General features: G+C 54.3%; 1 protein-coding gene across 1 annotated transcript in view; it reads left to right on the top strand.

The window, feature by feature from the left end:
• The window catches only part of dnah2 (dynein, axonemal, heavy chain 2), a 239,036-nt gene that overhangs the window by 63,796 nt on the left and 155,800 nt on the right, over nt 1-19,440 (top strand). Inside the window, 8 exon segments of the mRNA XM_038786796.1 lie at nt 56-159; nt 2,560-2,716; nt 5,491-5,573; nt 8,910-9,090; nt 9,696-9,834; nt 12,608-12,825; nt 13,390-13,488; nt 17,779-17,904. Coding sequence (XP_038642724.1) covers nt 56-159; nt 2,560-2,716; nt 5,491-5,573; nt 8,910-9,090; nt 9,696-9,834; nt 12,608-12,825; nt 13,390-13,488; nt 17,779-17,904 — 1,107 coding nt within the window.

Here is a 19,440-nt window from a genome sequence, read left to right as displayed (position 1 = left end):
TCGCTGTTCAATTCGGGGAAAAAGTTTAATTGCATGCTTGCGTTCTACTTGCCAGGATAAGAACTGGGACATTGTATCTGCCTCAAAGAACAAGGTTCAGCAGTTTAAGAAGACAATGCCACTGATTACAGACCTGAGGAATCCAGCCATGCGGGACAGGTGAGTTTGGAAAGCCATTCCCAGTCACCGTCGATTGTTCCCTCACCATTCTCCGGGCACGGCACACTTCCTCCCTCAGCCCCTCCACCTTGGGACAGTGGAACTATTTGCTTCTGGGGAAAAGATTTCTTGCAGACACATCCCGTGGCTCCGTGAGGATAGTTTTCAGCCCTTCAGTGTTAAGGAAGGAAACTCAGACCGTATTTTCTGACACGTGCGACAGAGGTAGAAACGCACCCTCAGCTTAAAATAGTGTCTGTATATTAAAGTATGATTATCGAGAATGTGGAGCTATGCTGACTGGGCAGAGGAACAGAGGAGTCCCCCTGGTGTCCGACTGATAAAATATTGGATGGAGGATTTTATATTATCCTCATCCACCAGGACATTGCCTCCCTCTGATATAACAGAAAACGTACCATTCCATAGCCAGTTTCATGATGTCCCAATATACGCCACAGCCAGAGAATAACTTTGGAAATGTGGTGACGATTGTATTGTTGGAGGGTTTATGTACAGCAAGCTCCCATAAGCAATGTGATGATGACCAATGTGATGATGACCAGGAATGTACTTCTGAGGCTGTGTAAGGCTGTGGTCCCATGTGGAGTATTGTGAGCAGTTTTGGGCCCCCTATCTAAGGAAGGTTGTGCTGGCCTTGGAAAGGGTCCAGAGCAGGTTCACAAGAATGATCCCTGGAATGAAGAACTTGTCGTATGAGGAACGGTTGAGGACTCTGGGTCTGTACTCGTTGGAGTTTAGAAGGAGGGGGGGGGATCTTATTGAAACTTACAGGATACTGCGAGGCCTGGATAGAGTGGACATGGAGAGGATGTTTCCACTTGTAGGAAAAGCTAGAAGCAGAGGACACAATCTCAGACTAAAGGGACGATCCTTTAAAACAGAGATGAGGAGGAATTTCTTCAGCCAGAGGGTGGTGAAACTGTGGAACTCTTTGCCGGAGAAGGCTGTGGAGGCCAAATCACTGAGTGTCTTTCAGACAGAGATAGATAGGTTCTTGATCAATAAGGGGATCAGGGGTTACTGTGAGAAGGCAGGAGAATGGGGATGAGAAAAATATCAGCCATGATTGAATGGCGGAGCAGACTCGATGGGCCGAGTGGCCTAATCCTGCTCCTATGGCTTATGGTCTTATGGTCTTAAGCTTGAGGGGAGGTTTTGGCCCAGGATACCAGGGGAATACTCCTCTGTACACCTGTCAGAAAGTGGCCATGAGATCTTCTGCACAACCTGTGAGGGCAGATGGGGCCTCAGTTTAGTATTTGATCAGAAACACTATCTCTGACAGTGCAGCACTCCCTCAGTACTGACCCTCTGACAGTGCGGCACTCCCTCAGTACTGACCCTCTGACAGTGCGGCACTCCCTCAGTACTGACCCTCTGACAGTGCGGCACTCCCTCAGTACTGACCCTCTGACAGTGCGGCACTCCCTCAGTACTGACCCTCTGACAGTGCGGCACTCCCTTAGTACTGACCCGCTGACAGTGCGGCACTCCCTCAGTACTGATCCTCTGACAGTGCGGCACTCCTTCAGTACTGACCCTCTGACAGTGCGGCACTCCCTCAGTACTGACCCTCTGACAGTGCGGCACTCCCTCAGTACTGACCCTCTGACAGTGCGGCACTCCCTCAGTACTGATCCTCTAAAAAAAAAAAGAAAAAAAAAAAAAAAAAGTACTGATCCTCTGACAGTGCGGCACTCCCTCAGTACTGACCCTCTGACAGTGCGGCACTCCCTCAGTACTGACCCTCTGACAGTGCAGCACTCCCTCAGTACTGATCCTCTGACAGTGCGGCACTCCCTCAGTACTGACCCTCTGACAGTGCGGCACTCCCTCGGTACTGACCCTCTGACAGTGCGGCACTCCCTCAGCACTGACCCTCTGACAGTGCGGCACTCCCTCAGTGCTGACCCTCTGACAGTGCGGCACTCCCTCAGTACTGACCCTCTGACAGTGCAGCACTCCCTCAGTACTGACCCTCTGACAGTGTGGCACTCCCTCAGTACTGACCCTCTGACAGTGCAGCACTCCCTCAGTACTGACCCTCTGACAGTGCAGCACTCCCTCAGTACTGACCCTCTGACAGTGTGGTGCTTTTTCAGTACTGGACTAGGGTGTTAGGGTGTTAGCCTTTCTTATGTGCTCAGAGATCTCTTGTGAGTCTGAACCTAAAGGTTTCTGATTGAGAGGCCAGTTTTAAGTGGACCCTCCTGCCCTCGACCCCGGCCCCCACGATAAGCCACTAATGGAGCTACAATAGACTCTTTGTTTCCCGGAATGAACCAGCTGGTTGCGAATTGAGCTTCCCCTCGGAGATGTGGCCCTCCCCTTGCCTTTCTGAAGTTGCACTGAAACCTTCCTGTTGTTAACTTTCAGACACTGGAACAGCATCAAAGACGAGGTGCAGAAGTTATTTGACCACACGAGTGATGAGTTCACCCTTGAGAAGATCATTGAGCTGGGGTTGGAGCAACACTCGGACGCAATTAGCAGCATCTCCTCCGCCGCCACAAAGGAGCTGTCCATCGAAATGGTAGGCACAGGGACACAGTGCGTTAGACAGTTTCTAGCAGGCCAGGATTTACTTTGTATGTGGCCAGATAAAATCAGTGAGTTGCAGTCCCTCCCAGCTCCATTCAGGGTGGGCTATGCACCTGGGTGCTAATGATCTGTTGGCTCGTATTATCAGCCCAGTGGAGAGATGAACCCTCCATTGCCCTCTGAGCCAATAGGTGCCTGGGTTCAATACCCCCAGCTTATGTTCGGTTAATGACGTGATAGACCGAAGTTTGTACACACGGACAGTGACTCGGGGCCGAGATCGAACCTGGGACCTCGGCGCCGTGAGGCAGCAGTGCTAACCATTGCGCCACCACGCTGTCCACCTCAATTCACTTCAAAGAAGTCAACAAACGGCTTCCACCTCGGATGTGATCCCCTCTTCCACTCCGCAAATGGGCAACTTAACTGTTCGCAGCGGCAGGAATTCTGCCAAATCACCCGCCCACACCCTCACCCTTGGCGTCTCCAAGTCTCGCTAACTCAACAAAATCTGTCTCTGGGCTATCAGGCAGGCAAAGGCCAGGACATGGGCCTCTCTCCCCACCTGAACTCTCAAGGGCAGCACTGCCTGTACCCACCCTGCCGAAGACAAGGGCAGCACCGCCTGTACCCAGCCTGCCAAAGACACGGGCAGCACTGCCTGTACCTGCCCTGTACCCACCCTGCCAAAGACACGGGCAGCACCGCCTGTACCCACCCTGCCAAAGACACGGGCAGCACTGCCTGTACCCACCCTGTACCCACCCTGCCAAAGACACGGGCAGCACCGCCTGTACCCACCCTGCCAAAGACAAGGGCAGCACCGCCTGTACCCACCGTGCCAAATACAAGGGCAGCACCGCCTGTACCCACCGTGCCAAAGACAAGGGCAGCACCGCCTGTACCCAGCCTGCCAAAGACACGGGCAGCACTACCTGTACCTGCCCTGTACCCACCCTGCCAAAGACACGGGCAGCACTGCCTGTACCCGTCCTGTACCCACCCTGCCAAAGACACGGGCAGCACCACCTGTACCCACCCTGCCAAAGACACGGGCAGCACTGCCTGTACCCACCCTGTACCCACCCTGCCAAAGACACGGGCAGCACCGCCTGTACCCATCTTGCCAAAGGCAAGGGCAGCACTGCCTGTACCCAGCCTGCCAAAGACACGGGCAGCACTGCCTGTACCCACCCTGTACCCACCCTGCCAAAGACATGGGCAGCACTGCCTGTACCTGCCCTGTAGCCACCCTGCCAAAGACATGGGCAGCACCGCCTGTACCCACCCTGCCAAAGACAAGGGCAGCACCGCCTGTACCCGCCCTGCCAAAGATAAGGGCAGCACCGCCTGTACCCGCCCTGCCAAAGACAAGGGCAGCACCGCCTGTACCCACCCTGCCGAAGACACGGGCAGCACCGCCTGTACCCACCCTGTACCCACCCTGCCGAAGACAAGGGCAGAACATCCCACCTCGTGACGTCCCCCTTCATTCCCTCCACCAATCGCACCAAGTTCAACTTCTGCAGTTGGGCCCCCCACTCTGCGTTACCTGTATCCTGAGATAATGGAAACTCCCCCCCACCACCCGGAACCACAACTCTCCTCTCCTGCCCTCTGGTGTTTATCGGGAACACCTCACTTTTCCCCATATTCAATTTATATCCTGAGAAATGGCCAAACTCCCCACTGGGTGGGAAATGTATAACAGGAGGCCGTCTGCGTACAAAGAGACCCTGTGTTCGAGCCCTTCCCGCTCCATCCCCCTCCCCCTCAATCCCCCTCCACTCCCTGAGCGTCATTACTAACAGTTCTATTGCCAAACTCACACTGTTCCAGGTCTTTATCCTTCTTTAAAATCAGTGATATGGACTGCGATGTCGGCCCGGGGTGGGGGGTGTGCTTCATCCCAACAAGCAGAGGCCCCAGCTCCGGCCTAGACTTATAAAACTCGGTTGGGCCCGGTGCCTTCCCTGCCTGCATCAAACCCAGGCTGTCCATCACCTCCCTCAGCCCAATTGGGGCCTCCAATCTCTGCACCTTCTCCTCCCCCACCCTCGGAAGCTCCTGCCCACCCAAGAATCCCCCAATACCCTCCTCCCCGGCCAGAGGCTCTGATTCATACAGCCTCCGATAGAAGGCCTCACAGACCCCCATTCACCCCCTCTGGCTCTGACACCACTGTGCCTCTCTCATCCCTCACCCTTCCGACCTCTCTCGCTGCCGCCTGCTTCCTCAACTGATGCACCAACACTCTGCCTCCAGGGAGACCAGCCAGTCCTCGTGCTCCCCCACCGACTCCTCCACCCTCTGGGCTTCCAGGCCCTGCGCCTCCAGCCTCTGCATCACTCTCTTGAGAGTCGCCCTGAGCGGCTCCACCACCGTAGCCAGGTCCTCTGAGGCCTTCTTCCTCTGCTGTTGGAGCCCGCTGCTCTGGGCAACAATACCCTGGCACCTTCCGCCATCTTTTTACGTGTCGCACCTCGAATATTCTCGCTGCTTCTTACTTGTTATACTCCCCGTCTGGTAAGCCGTAAACTGGCCCCATGAGAAGGGTGTTGCAATCCTTCAGGGCTTATGCACCATTCGCCAACCAACACCCCTCAAATTGAGTGGGCAAGGACCACAAATTCTCACCGTGTGTGACCACTCACTCCATGGCCGCCATCGGGTGTCACCCCGAACGCCTGATGATTGGGCTGCATTTTTATTCTTCAGTCTCGACAGAACGCTAAACCGAACTTCCATGTCGCCCTCTCTCAACAGGCTTTGGAAGCGATCAAAAAAACTTGGGAAGTTACAGATCTCGATCTTATGCCTTACAAGGACAAAGGCCATTTCAAGCTGAGGTGAGTCCTTAACCCCAACAACAACAACAACAACAACACATTTACATAGCACCTTCAACAATGTAACACCTCCCCGGGGCGCTTCGCAGGAGAGCTGGGCCACCCTAAGGGGTTATCAGGACCGGTAGTCAAAAGCAAGGAGAGCGCGCTAAGAGAGAGAGATGGAGAGATTTAGGGAGCGGATCCAACCTTGGTGACTGAAGGCGCACTTGTCAACGCTGGGCCAGAACCGGAGGAGAACCGAGATCTGAAAGGGTTGCAGGACCGGAAGCAGAGAGATTGGGGAGGAGGGGTAGGAGTGGGAGAGGTGCAAGGGAAAGGTGATGGAGAGATTTGAAAACAAGGGCGGGAATTTTACAATTCGTTTTGATCTGGCAATGTTCGGTGTAGGCCGACCCAGCAGCAGAAGAGAATCTCTGGAGATTGTGAATCTCTCTCCCTCAGTGTCCTTTCGCAAAGTAATGGGCTGCGGAGATGCTTCCCTGGTATATTCTGCAACTTGCCTTGGGAATGGTAACCTCCACGAGGGTGGCACGGTAGCACAGTGGATAGCACTGTTGCTTCACAGCGCCAGTGAACCCGGGTTCGATTCCCCGCTAGGTCACTGTCTGTGCAGAGTCTGCTTGTTCTCCCCGTGTCTGCGTGGGTTTCCTCCGGGTGCTCCGGTTTCCTGCCACAAGTCCCGAAAGACGTGCTTGTTAGGTAAATTGGACACTCTTAGTTTTCACTCTGTGTACCCGAACAGGGCCCCCACTCGCTGATCTAAGTTGATCTTTTGCTCCAGCGTTGTTGCCGCGCGACATGGGCAGTTGGCAAGTGTGCAGCCATTGCTGAGACACTGTGTGTCTGTGCGTGTCTGTGCGTGTGCGTGTGTCTGTGCGTGTGTGTGTGTCTGTGCGTGTATGTGTGTGTGTCTGCGTGTATGTGTGTGTGTCTGTGCGTGTATGTGTGTGTGTCTGTGCGTGTGTGTGTGTCTGTGCGTGTGTGTGTCTGTGCGTGTGTGTGTGTCTGTGCGTGTGTGTGTGTCTGTGCGTGTATGTATGTGTCTGTGCGTGTGTGTGTCTGCGTGTGTGTGTGTGTCTGTGCGTGTGTGTCTGTGTGTGTGTGTGTCTGTGCGTGTGTGTGTGTCTGCGTGTATGTATGTGTCTGTGCGTGTGTGTGTGTCTGTGCGTATGTGTGTGTCTGTGCGTGTGTGTGTGTCTGTGCGTGTGTGTGTCTGTGCGTGTGTGTGTCTGTGCGTGTATGTATGTGTCTGTGCGTGTGTGTGTGTGCACTGAGCGTGTGTGCACTGTGTGTGTGTATGCGTGTGTGTCTGTGTGTGTGTCTGTGTGTGTGTGTGTGTGTGTCTGTGTGTGTGTGTCTGTGTGTGTGTGTCTGTGTGTGTGTGTCTGTGTGTGTGTCTGTGTCTGTGTCTGTGCGTATGTGTGTGTGTGCGTGTATGTGTGTGTGTGCGTGTGTGTGTCTGTGTGTGTGTGTGCGTGTGTGTGTGTCTGTGCGTGTATGTGTGTGTGCGTGTGTGTGTGCGTGTATGTGTGTGTGCGTGTGTGTGTGCGTGTATGTGTGTGTGCGTGTGTGTGTGCGTGTATGTGTGTGTGCGTGTGTGTGTCAGTGTGTGTGTGTATGTGTGTATGTGTGTGTGTCTGTGTGTGTGTGTCTGTGTGTGTGTATGTGTATGTGTGTGAGTGTGTGTGTGTGTGTGTGTGTGTCTGTGTGTGTGTGTATGTGTGTGTGTCTGTGTGTGTGTGTCTGTGCGTATGTGTGTGTGTGCGTGTATGTGTGTGTGTGCGTGTGTGTGTGTGTGTGTCTGTGTGTGTGTGTGCGTGTGTGTGTGTGTGCGTGTGTGTGTGTGTCTGTGCGTGTATGTGTGTGTGCGTGTGTGTGTCTGTGTGTCTGTGTGTGTGTGTGTGTGTGTGTGTGTCTGTGTGTGTCTGTGTGTGTGTGTCTGTGTGTGTGTGTGTGTGTGTGTGTGTGTGTGTGTGTCTGTGTGTCTGTGTGTGTGTGTGTCTGTGTGTGTGTGTGTGTGTGTGTGTGTGCTATTGACCGGGTTCTGGCTGCAGGTGTCCAGCGAGCCCGACCGCCGGTGTGGGCGATGGCAGGGGCTGTCGCTGATTTGCTGGACAGCTCCGATGTGTGCATGGCGGCACGGTGGCGCAGTGGTCAGCCGGGTCACTGTCTGTGTGGAGTTTGCACATTCTCCTCCTGTCTGCTTGTTTCTCACCCCCACAACCCAAAGATGTGCCGGGTAGGTGGATTGGCCACGCTAAATTGCCCCTTCATTGGAAAAAAATAATGGGGAACTCTAAATTTAAATAACTCCGATTTATGCAACACTCCAACCACCTGCCCCCCGGCTCCTGCCCCCGGTTCCTGCCCCCGGCTCCTGCGCCCGGCTCCTGCGCACGGCTCCTGCCCCCGGCTCCTGCCCCCGGCTCCTGCCCCCGGCTCCTGCGCCCGGCTCCTGCCCCCGGCTCCTGCCCCCGGCTCCTGCGCCCGGCTCCTGCCCCCGGCTCCTGCGCCCGGCTCCTGCCCCCGGCTCCTGCGCCCGGCTTCTGCGCCCGGCTCCTGCGCCCGGCTCCTGCCCCCGGCTCCTGCCCCCGGCTCCTGCGCACGGCTCCTGCCCCCGGCTCCTGCCCCCGGCTCCTGCGCACGGCTCCTGCCCCCGGCTCCCTCGCCCGGCTCCTGCCCCCGGCTCCTGCCCCCGGCTCCTGCCCCCGGCTCCTGCCCCCGGCTCCTGCGCCCGGCTCCTGCGCCCGGCTCCTGCCCCCGGCTCCTGCGCCCGGCTCCTGCGCCCGGCTCCTGCCCCCGGCTCCTGCCCCCGGCTCCTGCGCCCGGCTCCTGCCCCCGGCTCCTGGCCCCGGCTCCTGGCCCCGGCTCCCTCGCCCGGCTCCTGCCCCCGGCTCCTGCCCCCGGCTCCCTCGCCCGGCTCCTGCCCCCGGCTCCTGCCCCCGGTTCCTGCGCCCGGCTCCTGCCCCCGGCTCCTGCCCCCGGCTCCTGCGCCCGGCTCCTGCCCCCGGCTCCTGCCCCCGGCTCCTGCGCCTGGCTCCTGCCCCCGGCTCCTGGCCCCGGCTCCTGCCCCCGGCTCCTGCCCCCGGTTCCTGCGCCTGGTTCCTGCCCCCGGCTCCTGCGCCCGGCTCCTGCGCACGGCTCCTGCCCCCGGCTCCTGCCCCCGGCTCCTGCCCCCGGCTCCTGCGCCCGGTTCCTGCGCCCGGCTCCTGCGCCCCGTTCCTGCGCTGATGCTGTCCCTCCATTGAGTAATTCTGCGGCGTGCCCGATTCAGAACCCCCAGGGGTGCCCTGCTGATGTTGAAACGTTTGTTTTTTTTACATTTGTGCACAGAGGAACGGAAGAAATTTTCCAGGCTTTGGAGGAAAACCAACTCACGCTGTCGACCATGAAGTCTTCCCCATACTTGAGGGCCTTTGACAAACTAGTGGACTATTGGGAACGGTGCCTCTCTCTAATTCTGGAGGTGATAGAAATGATCCTGACCGTACAGAGGCAGTGGCTGTACCTGGAGGTAACTGACCCCTTCACACTTGTATCACAGCGGCTGGCCAATCTCGCAGAATTAATGCACTGAGCCCCTCTAGCCCAGCCCGAGGCACCCCTCCGAACCCTACATCCCCTAGAGGAACCCCCACCCCTCCGCCACCCTAGAGGCAAGTATCAGGGGGGGTACTCACCCCCTTGCCCCCCCCCCCCACTTCGGAGTGCAGGGCCGCCAGCTCCCCGTTTCTCAGGACTTGCACCAATTCACGCCAGCGTAATGATAGTTCGAAGAGGGTTAACAAGGTGTTTGCCCGTTCCCGCTGGGTCTGGGCGGGAAACTCGGCGGAGCGGGCCGGGAGACTCGCAATGGGTGTGACGTTCCGCATGAATCCCGTGTGATACCAGTATGGAGAGCTGGCCAACACTGGCAGATGAATATTTGGCTTCATATTGAACCATGCAGACTGTGGAGGTTGCAACCTCATTTTCCAGTCTGTACCCTGGTTCGCTGACCTTGGCCGCTTGGGTGGGAGGCAGTGACGAGACTCTTAGCCCCTGGGCAGGCAGGAGAGGGCGAGGGACAACCGGGAGCCAGTCACGGTGTTGACTAACCTCCTGGTGTTTCTGCTACAGAACATATTCCTCGGCGAGGACATCAGAAAGCAGCTTCCCCGAGAGTCGCTGGAGTTTGAGAACATCGACGCGCAGTGGAAGATCATCATGCATCGCCTGATCCGTGAACCCAATGCTCTTCGAGGAACCCATCACCCAGGTTTGTTCAATTCTGGGCACTGCATCTCCGCTGGGATGTATGAGGGCCACTCAGCCCTTCTAGCCTGTTCCGCCATTTAATACCATCACGGCTAATCTCACGCTCACTAAAGCCACTTTCCTGCCTTATTCCCTCACCCTTAATTCCCAACGATTAAAACCCTATCTGTCTCGGCCTCGAAGATGTTCAAGGGCTCGGCCTCCAGAGGTATAGAATTCCAAGGATTCACCACTCAGGAAATTCCAACTCGGATCAGTCTTAAATGAGCACCCCCTTATTCTGTGATCTGCCCTCTGGTCTGACACTCTCCCACGAGTGGAAACATCCTCCCAACATTTACCCTATTGTCATGTGAGAGTACCTTTAAGAAATGGGGGTTTATAAAATAGCTGTAGTGGATGTACCTTTAAGAAATGGGTGTTTATCAGTGATGTCAGAGTGTGGGTGGGGCTGGGCTGTCTGCTTTTACTTTCACTTTGGGCTTCTGCTACAGGGTGTGTTTAGTTTTGTTTTAGACTTGGAGCTGCAGTCAGTCACAGCAAGATGGTGTATTAGTCTCTCTGCAATCTAAAGACTGTCTCCAGATTCTTTGATGATTTAAAATGAATACCTGTTTCTGTAGAGAAGTTAAACCTGATGTCTTTTAGTTAAAAGTTTTTTTGTCTTAAGGATGGTGCAAGGAAAGATTAAGAGTTACTTATAGAGTACTGTATTCTTTGGAGGATTTATTGGTGTCGATAGTTGTTAAGATGTTTCCTGTGGGTTTATAAAGTGTTAATTGGTTTCAGAAATAAACATTGTTTTAATTTCAAAGTACTGTAAATCTCTGTCGCATCACACCTGCAGAGTAGGCCCGTGTGCTCCCCATAACCACAATCTATTAAAAGTCGTGGATCAGGTGAACTCCATGATACACTTTGGGGTTCTCTGAACCCTGGCCCATAACACGTTACTGGCCTTGGAGGGAGTGCAGTTCAGATTCACAGAGTCTGAACTCGGGGCCAACAGGGACAAACCTATGAGGGCGGGTTGCATCGTCTAGACTCGTGTTCCCGTGCACATCGAAGATTTGGGGCTGGTCTAGAGGAGTTATTTAAGACAGTTAAAGGATTTGACAGGGCGGGCGGAGGGAAGCTATGTGACAGGGGGTGGTGCAGAGCAGGCATGAGAACTGGAACAAGGTCATCAGCTGGTGCTGCCATCAGACCTGGAACTGTACCTTAGCAAAACAGAACGAGACCCCTTCAGAGTATTGACAGTCAGAGAGATCTAGGTGTACAGGTCCACAAGTCACTGAGAGTGGCAACACAGGTGGAGAAGGTAGTCAAGAAGGCAAACGGCATGCTTGCCTTCATTGGCCGGGGCATTGAGTATAAGAATTGGCAAGTCATGTTACAGCTGTACAGAACCTTAGTTAGGCCACACTTGGAGTATAGTGGTCAATTCTGGTCGCCACACTACCAGAATGATGTGGAGGCTTTAGAGAGGGTGCAGAAGAGATTTACCAGGATGTTGCCTGGTATGGAGGGCATTCGCTATGAGGAGAGGTTGGATAAATTTGGTTTGTTCTCACTGGAATGACGGAGGTTGAGGGACGACCTGATAAAGGTCTACAAGATTATGAGGGGCATAGACAGAGTGGATAGTCAGAGGCTTTTTCCCCAGGGTAGAGGGGTCAATTACTAGGGGGCATAGGTTTAAGGTGCGAGGGGCAAGGTTTAGAGGCGATGTACGAGGCACGTTTTTTTACACAGAGGGTAGTGGGTGCCTGGAACTCGCTGCTGGAGGAGGTGGTGGAAGCAGGGACGATAGTGACGTTTAAGCGGCATCTTGACAAATACATGAATAGGATGGGAATAGAGGGATACGGACCCCAGAAGGGGTTTTAGTTCAGAGGGGCAGCATGGTTCGCGCAGGCTTGGAGGGCTGAAGGGCCTGTTCCTGTGCTGTATTGTTCTTTGTTCTTTGACTGTGGATGAGGAGAGTGGGTAAATGGAGTTGGAGGACAAAAGTCTAACAGAATTCATATTGTTGTGGCGATCTCTTGCAGTCACGATTCTCATCGAAGGATGCCACGATAATGATGTTGTGAATGTGGACCTGGTCGATCCTTGTTCAGTCGTGTGGAGTCCACTAGAATTTAAATGTGTCCCTTATCCCACTGTCCCATGGGCAGTCCATTCAACCACGAGCTCCTGCTCCCTGGGACCTCCGACATAGTTCCCTACATTAGCCCTACCTCCTCCCTCTACACAGCCAAAGTTAGTGGACCCCCTGCCTTTGCTCTTCTACCCCCCTCTCCCACCCCACCGCTTCCCTCCTCGCCTCTCCCTGTAACTCTCTCTTTGCTTCCTGCTTGGACTCCGGCCTCTTTTCTTTTGAAGTAAAGTGCTTTAAGAAGCCGCGTTGAAACATGAGCAGCACGGTAGCCTTGTGGATAGCACAATTGCTTTACAGCTCCAGGGTCCCAGGTTCGATTCCGGCTTGGGTCACTGTCTGTGCGGAGTCTGCACATCCTCCCCGTGTGTGCATGGGTTTCCTCCAGTTGCTCCGGTTTCTTCCTACAGTCCAAAGGTGTGCAGGTTAGGTGGATTGGCCATGATAAATTGCCCTTAGTATCCAAAAATTGCCCTTAGTGTTGGGTTATGGGGATAAGGTGGAGGTGTTGACCTTGGGTAGGGTGCTCTTTCCAAGATGGGCCGAATGGCCTCCTTCTGCACTGTAAATTCTATGATAATCTATGATGAGCTGGTGTTGCCGTTGCTTCCCACAGGTCTACTGGACACACTGAACGGCATGAACGCAAAGCTGGAAGAGATTGAGAAATCCCTGGATATGTACCTGGAGACCAAGCGCCAGATCTTCCCCCGCTTCTACTTCCTGTCCAACGACGACCTGCTGGAGATCTTGGGACAATCCCGCAACCCTCCGGCCGTGCAACCCCACATGAAGAAATGCTTTGACAACATCAAATCTCTGAAAATGCAAAAGGTAGTGTGTCGCCCACCTCCGTTGTGGCCTCTTGGTGTAGGTGCTGACCCCGACGCTGGCTTCGCTGGTGACCCTCGGCCTGTGTCTGAACTTCCTGTGCAGGCATGGCCATGAAATATTGGTCAGGAGTTTCACCACACCACACCCCAGTCACCCAGTGACCCGCCCACAAACTCTCTCCCGCTCTCGGGCATCGCTCTCGGGCATCGCTCTCGGGCATGCCTGTGCCACTCGGGACGTGGGCAGCAGGCAAGGTTGGGAAAGCAAGATCTCTGCCAACTTGAGTTTCTGGAACAGGGTAACCAGAGTGCATTAAGAGACCTGGGCCAAACCGTGTAGGTTTGGGTGGTTCGCTCCTCTGAAGGATATGTGAACCATTTGGTTTGAAATCAGATCCTGACAGACGCCATCCTATTATCGCTGGGCCAAGCCCGCAGATTTCCCCGGTGAGTTTAACCTGGTGATCACCTGGTGGACAGCGCTATAAACCATGCCAGCCGTGAGTGCAGATCTCCATTACTGTGACAATTGCCCTAACTGACGCACTAACATGTCTCTCTCTAGATCGGAATGACCAACAAGATGGAGGCTGCCGGAATGTTTGCCGCTGATGGAGAGTACGTGGAGTTCAAGCATCCCACTCTACTCGAGGGTCCTGTGGAGGTAGGTACGAACGGACATCACCCGCCAGGGATTCTCCCGCAGCGTGGTTCCAATATAACGCCATTGCCATCACTCACACCACAGGGGCTGTGATAAGGCTCCCTGAAACCACCTGCCCCCAGTTGCTCACACATTCAGTGACCATGACGCACATTGCTGCCCATCACATGCCGTCTGACTGCAACTCATTACGCGGATCACTGAACCCCCCCCTCCCCCCACATAGATTCAGCCACCCATCGCCCTCCACCTCAGGAAAATAAGATAAACCACTGGCTCATGCAGAACTTGAATATCGCTGAAAATGACAAAATGGCTTGTTTACACTCGCTAAAAGTGACGCATTCACACAGTGACCCCTCCTCTGCAAACAAAAGGTACATATCCAAGCCTTGCACCTTTTTTGAATTATCCGCGAGTTTGGGGAGCCTATAGTTCTCTGTTGCTTTCTCCACGCAACCCCCTCAGCCAATCGGAGTCACATTGTCAACCAATCAACAGCCATTTCACCTGTGGTGGACATTGTTATTATGGTTTGAAATTTGGCGCTCTTGCATTTGTCCTGATAAGCGCACAGACGAAAAGCTTCGGCAACATCTGTCTTTTCAACAGTACTCAAAATGCAAGGCAGGTGAACGATTAGGGGGAGTTGGACATGAGGTGGGATGAATGAGTAATGGGGTCTGGGGGATACAGACGCCAAAAACATTAAAAGTCGTGTGTGACACAGTTCAATAAGGCACTAAAACGTGCAAACCGAGCCCCGGGGGTTTTCCCCGAGAGGGGTAGAATCGTAAAGTTAAACTTCTATCAAACCTTGGTGAGACCACACTTACTCTGAACAGTTCCGATCTCCATATCTTTTATAAAATGGGCAGTGAGGCACTGAGGAAAGTTCATTAAACCATAAAATGTATAACCTATCTGGGACATTTGAACGGGCCGGTATTGGGCGGGTTTTTGCACTACAGGGATTCGATGATTCTTCTGCCTATAAAAGGGAAGCCATGATGTGGAGATGCCGGCGTTGGGCTGGGGTGGGCACAGTAAGAAATCTTGCAACACCAGGTTAAAGTCCAACAGGTTTGTTTGGCATCACTAGCTTTCAGAGCACAGCTCCTTCCTCAGGGAATGGGAAAGCTGGGGAGGGCAACCTGACAGAGGCCTTTAAAACGAGGAAGGGTTTTGATAGTGGAGACATTAGAAAGGATGCGATCCCACAGCCTCATGGGCCCCGACTCGGTGACGCAACAAAGCCGTTAAAATCTCCCGAGAGACTTGCAACACCTCACCAAATCTCACAAGATCAGTACGGGCAAGTGTGGCACTGCGGAGGGCAGGAGCCTGAGGGAAGCCATGCCCATGAATTGGGGGGGCGGTGAGAGGGTGTATGAAGGATGGGGTGGGTGTCCTGAAAGGGGAGGCCTTCAGCAACTCCATAGCGGTTTGTCCTGACTTGGGGGAGAGGGGGGAGTGATGCCCATGTGTGCGGAGGGGCGACATTGCTTGTGGGGCGTGGGGGGGGGGGGGGGGGGGGGGGGGGGGGTTGCGTGGGAGGCCTCAAGGGAGAATGTGGGACTCGCTCCCACAGGCAGTGGGGAGAATGAGAGAATGAGGGACTCGCTCCCAGGGGAGTGGGGAGAATGTGGGACTCGTTCCCATGGGGAGTGGGGAGTATGTGGGACTCGCTCCTACAGGGAGTGGGGAGAATGTGGGACTTGCTCACACGGGCAGTGGGGAGAATGTGGGGCTCGCTCCCACGGGGAGTGGGGAGAATGTGGGGCTCGCTCCACGGGGAGTGGGGAATATGTGGGACTCGCTCCTACAGGGAGTGTGGAGAATGTGGGACTCGCTCCCACGGGGGAATGGGGAGAATGTGGGACTCGTTCCCATGGGGAGTGGGGAGTATGTGGGACTCGCTCCTACAGGGAGTGGGGAGAATGTGGGACTCGCTCCCACGGGGTGTGGGGGAGAATGTGTGACTCGTTCCCACGGGGAGTGGGGAGAATGTGGGAGCTCGCTCCCACGGGGAGTGGGGAGAATGTGGGACTCGCTCCCATGGGGAGTGGGGAGAATGTGGGACTCGCTCCCACGGGGAGTGGGGAGAATGTGGGACTCGCTCCCACGGGGAGTGGGGAGAATGTGCGACTCGTTCCCACGAGGAGTGGGGAGAATGTGGGACTCGCTCCCACGGGGGAATGGGGAGAATGTGGGTCTCGCTCCCACGGGGAGTGGGGAGAATGTGGGAGCTCGCTCCCACGGGGAGTGGGGAGAATGTGGGACTCGCTCCCACGGGGAGTGGGGAGAATGTGGGTCTCGCTCCCACGGGGAGTGGGGAGAATGTGGGACTCGCTCCCACGGGGACTGGGGAGAATGTGGGACTCGCTCCCACGGGGGAGTGGGGAGAATGTGGGACACGCTCCCACGGGGGAGTGGGGAGAATGTGGGACACGCTCCCACGGGGGAGTGGGGAGAATGTGGGACTCGCTCCCACGGGGGAGTGGGGAGAATGTGGGACACGCTCCCACGGGGGAGTGGGGAGAATGTGGGACACGCTCCCACGGGGAGTGGGGAGAATGTGGGACTGGCTCCCACGGGGAGTGGGGAGAATGTGGGTCTCGCTCCCACGGGGAGTGGGGAGAATGTGGGTCTCGCTCCCACGGGGAGTGGGGAGAATGTGGGACTCCCTCCCACGGGGAGTGGTCGAGGTGAACAGTATTGACACATTTCAGGGGGAAGCTGGATAAACACATGAGAGAGGGGAATAGACGGATATGCTGATAGGCTGAGATGGAGAGGGGGGGTGAATGGAGGCTGGTGTGGATCAGAAACAAGCACAGGTTGGGCCGAATGGCCTGTTTCTGTGCTGTAAAAGCCATGTAGGTTTCTGCACTTGATGTGACCAGGGTAGAGAAGTGTGTGCAGCAGCAGCACAGACCAGGATGCAATGGGCGAAGATTAGATGAAGATTAAGGAGAGGAGAGTAGCATGGTTAATCATGACATATAAAGTGAAGGCATCCGTAAGAAACTCCTCCCTCTCAGGATTTGCACATTAAACTGTGCCGTGACTCATTTAAAACAGGGAAGAGGAATTCATTTAACTGTATTAAAGGCTCCGAGTACCTTGGTTGTCACACAGGCTGGGAGAGAGTCTTTGACGTTTGGGGCTAGTGTGCTGAGCCCTATCTCTGGCCTGCACTCTTGAGTGGGAGCACAGAGCTACCCTTTACTTCCTCACTGAGTAACATCAGAGCCCTGGGGTCTGATTATCCCGAGTGTCACACACAGCCAGATGATGGATTTAAATGTCTGTTACAGCAGGCAAACAGCCGATTGCCCGTGTGTATCCTGCTGCCCTGGGCGGCCATGGACTTAGACAAGTTGCCTCCGTTAGCATCCGTTTATCCCACACCCAAACGCACAAGGCATTTACTCCGAGTGCCAGTTGTGGGACCAAGAACATCAGTGGGTTGAAGCACCCAGTGTTGGGGATGCTCTGTGGCCACCACAGGAGTCCCGCCCACACCAACTGGAACGTCAGTGGGTTGAAGCACCCAGTGTTGGGGAACCTCTGTGGCCACCACAGGAGTCCCGCCCACACCAACGGGAACGTCAGTGGGTTGAAGCACCCAGTGTTGGGGAACCTCTGTGGCCACCACAGGAGTCCCTCCCACACCAACGGGAAAGTCAGTGGGTTGAAGCACCCAGTGTTGGGGATGCTCTGTGGCCACCACAGGAGTCCCTCCCACACCAACAGGCAGCAAAAGCTGCACAGAAGGTTCAAACCATTTTCCAAACTTCAATGCCAGTGGATCCACGAGACGTGGGGGACAGAAGTAGGCCATTCAGCCCATCGAGTCAGCCCCGCCATTCAATGAGATTGTGACTGATCTGATATGACGATGCCCATCTCCGCTTTCCCGCCTTACCCCCATAACCCCTGATTCCACACGGGAATTCTTGGCAACTTTCCCCTCCTCTCTTCAACACATCAACGACATGTTGGGGACCAGTTCCTTGGTGAGTGTGTCCTCCAGCACCTCGCCCCTAGTCGCTGTTGTTCAAGGTGCTGAGCATCCATGGGCTATTCAGCTATACAGTTCATGCAGATTCTGCCCATACCAGGTACCCACTCATACACACATACCTGCGCCTACCTTCCTGCGGCACAGGTCAGTGCTAATTGATCGAATGGGAGTGCGCTGGGGAGTCCAGTTGAGCATTTGCGGTTGAATAACAGGGACCTCACATTTCCTGGCCTCCTTTGTAACGTGTTCTTGTCCCTCAGGCATGGCTCTGTGATGTGGAACGTACCATGCGCTTCACTCTGAAAGACCTGCTCAAGGACAGTCGCTTGGCCCTGAAGAAAATGCTGACCAAACGAGACAAATGGGTGAAGGATTGGCCGGGTCAGGTTAGTAACGGGTTTGCAGGCCTGTCGGAGGGCATCACACTCCCTCAGTAACAGACAGGAACTCCATTAACACCACACTCCCCCTAAGTCATTGTCCCGCATATATACTTGGACTCATTTGAAAAGCTAGCCTGGAGAATCTGATTTTCCCTGTCGATTAAAGTGGTGCATAATTATCATGACTCTCTCATCCTTGTCTCATTCAGTTTTCCCTGTACTCTCTGCCCCACAGTAGAACTATTGTTGCGGTTAAGCTCAAAACTATTCCCACAAGTGGCCTCTTACCATTGCTATTTCTTTTTTTTTGTAAATGTAGAGTATCCAAATACTTTTTTTTCCAATTAAGGGGCAATTTAGCGTGGCCAACCCACCTACCCTGCACATAAGAACATAAGAACTAGGAGCAGGAGTCGGCCATCTGGCCCCTCGAGCCGGCTCCGCCATTCAATGAGATCATGGCTGATCTTTTGTGGACTCAGCTCCACTTTCCGGCCCGAACACCATAACCCTTAATCCCTTTATTCTTCAAAAAACTATCTTTCTTTACCTTAAAAACATGTAATGAAGGAGCCTCAACTGCTTCACTGGGCAAGGAATTCCATAGATTCACAACCCTTTGGGTGAAGAAGTTCCTCCTAAACTCCGTCCTAAATCTACTTCCCCTTATTTTGAGGCTATGTCCCCTAGTTCTGCTGTCACCCACCAGTGGAAACAACCTGCCCGCATCTATCCTATCTATTCCCTTCATAATTTTAAATGTTTCTATAAGATCCCCCCTCATCCTTCTAAATTCCAATGAGTGCAGTCCCAGTCTACTCAACCTCTCCTCGTAATCCAACCCCTCCAGCTCTGGGATTAACCTCGTGAATCTCCTCTGCACACCCTCCAGTGCCAGTACTTTCTCAAGTAAGGAGACCAGAACTGAACACAATACTCCAGGTGTGGCCTCACTAACACCTTATACAATTGCAACATAACCTCCCTAGTCTTAAACTCCATCCCTCTAGCAATGAAGGACAAAATTCCATTTGCCTTCTTAATCTTCTTAATCACCTGTTGCACTTGTAAACCAACCTTCTGTGACTCATGCACTAGCACACCCAAGTCTCTCTGAACAGCGGCATGCTTTAATATTTTTGAGTTGTGGGGGTGAAACCCACGCAGACATGGGGAGAATGTGCAAACTCCACACGGACAGTGACCCAGAGCCGGGATCGAACCCGGGTCCTCAGCGCTGAAGTATTGCTATTTCTTACCTCTACCCAAACTGCTTCTACATCTTGCTCCTTAAAGCTAAGATAATCTCGGTACTGAACTAATGCCATCCTGAATTGACAGAGCTACCCCACCACAATTCCTAACTTCCTGTTGTTCCAATATGTCAACAGCCCTTCAACAGCTCCCTCTACACTGTCCCCATCAAACACTCCCAGCACAAGTACAGCACGGGGTTAGATACAGAGTAAAGCTCCCTCTACACTGTCCCCATCAAACACTCCCAGGACAGGTACAGCACGGGGTTAGATACAGAGTAAA

The sequence above is a fragment of the Scyliorhinus canicula genome, chromosome 29 (genome assembly GCF_902713615.1).
Source record: "Scyliorhinus canicula chromosome 29, sScyCan1.1, whole genome shotgun sequence".
Classification (NCBI taxonomy): Eukaryota; Metazoa; Chordata; class Chondrichthyes; order Carcharhiniformes; family Scyliorhinidae; genus Scyliorhinus; species Scyliorhinus canicula.
The sequence above is the reverse complement of the archived record's forward strand: the minus strand, read 5'-3'. Positions and strand labels throughout refer to the sequence as shown.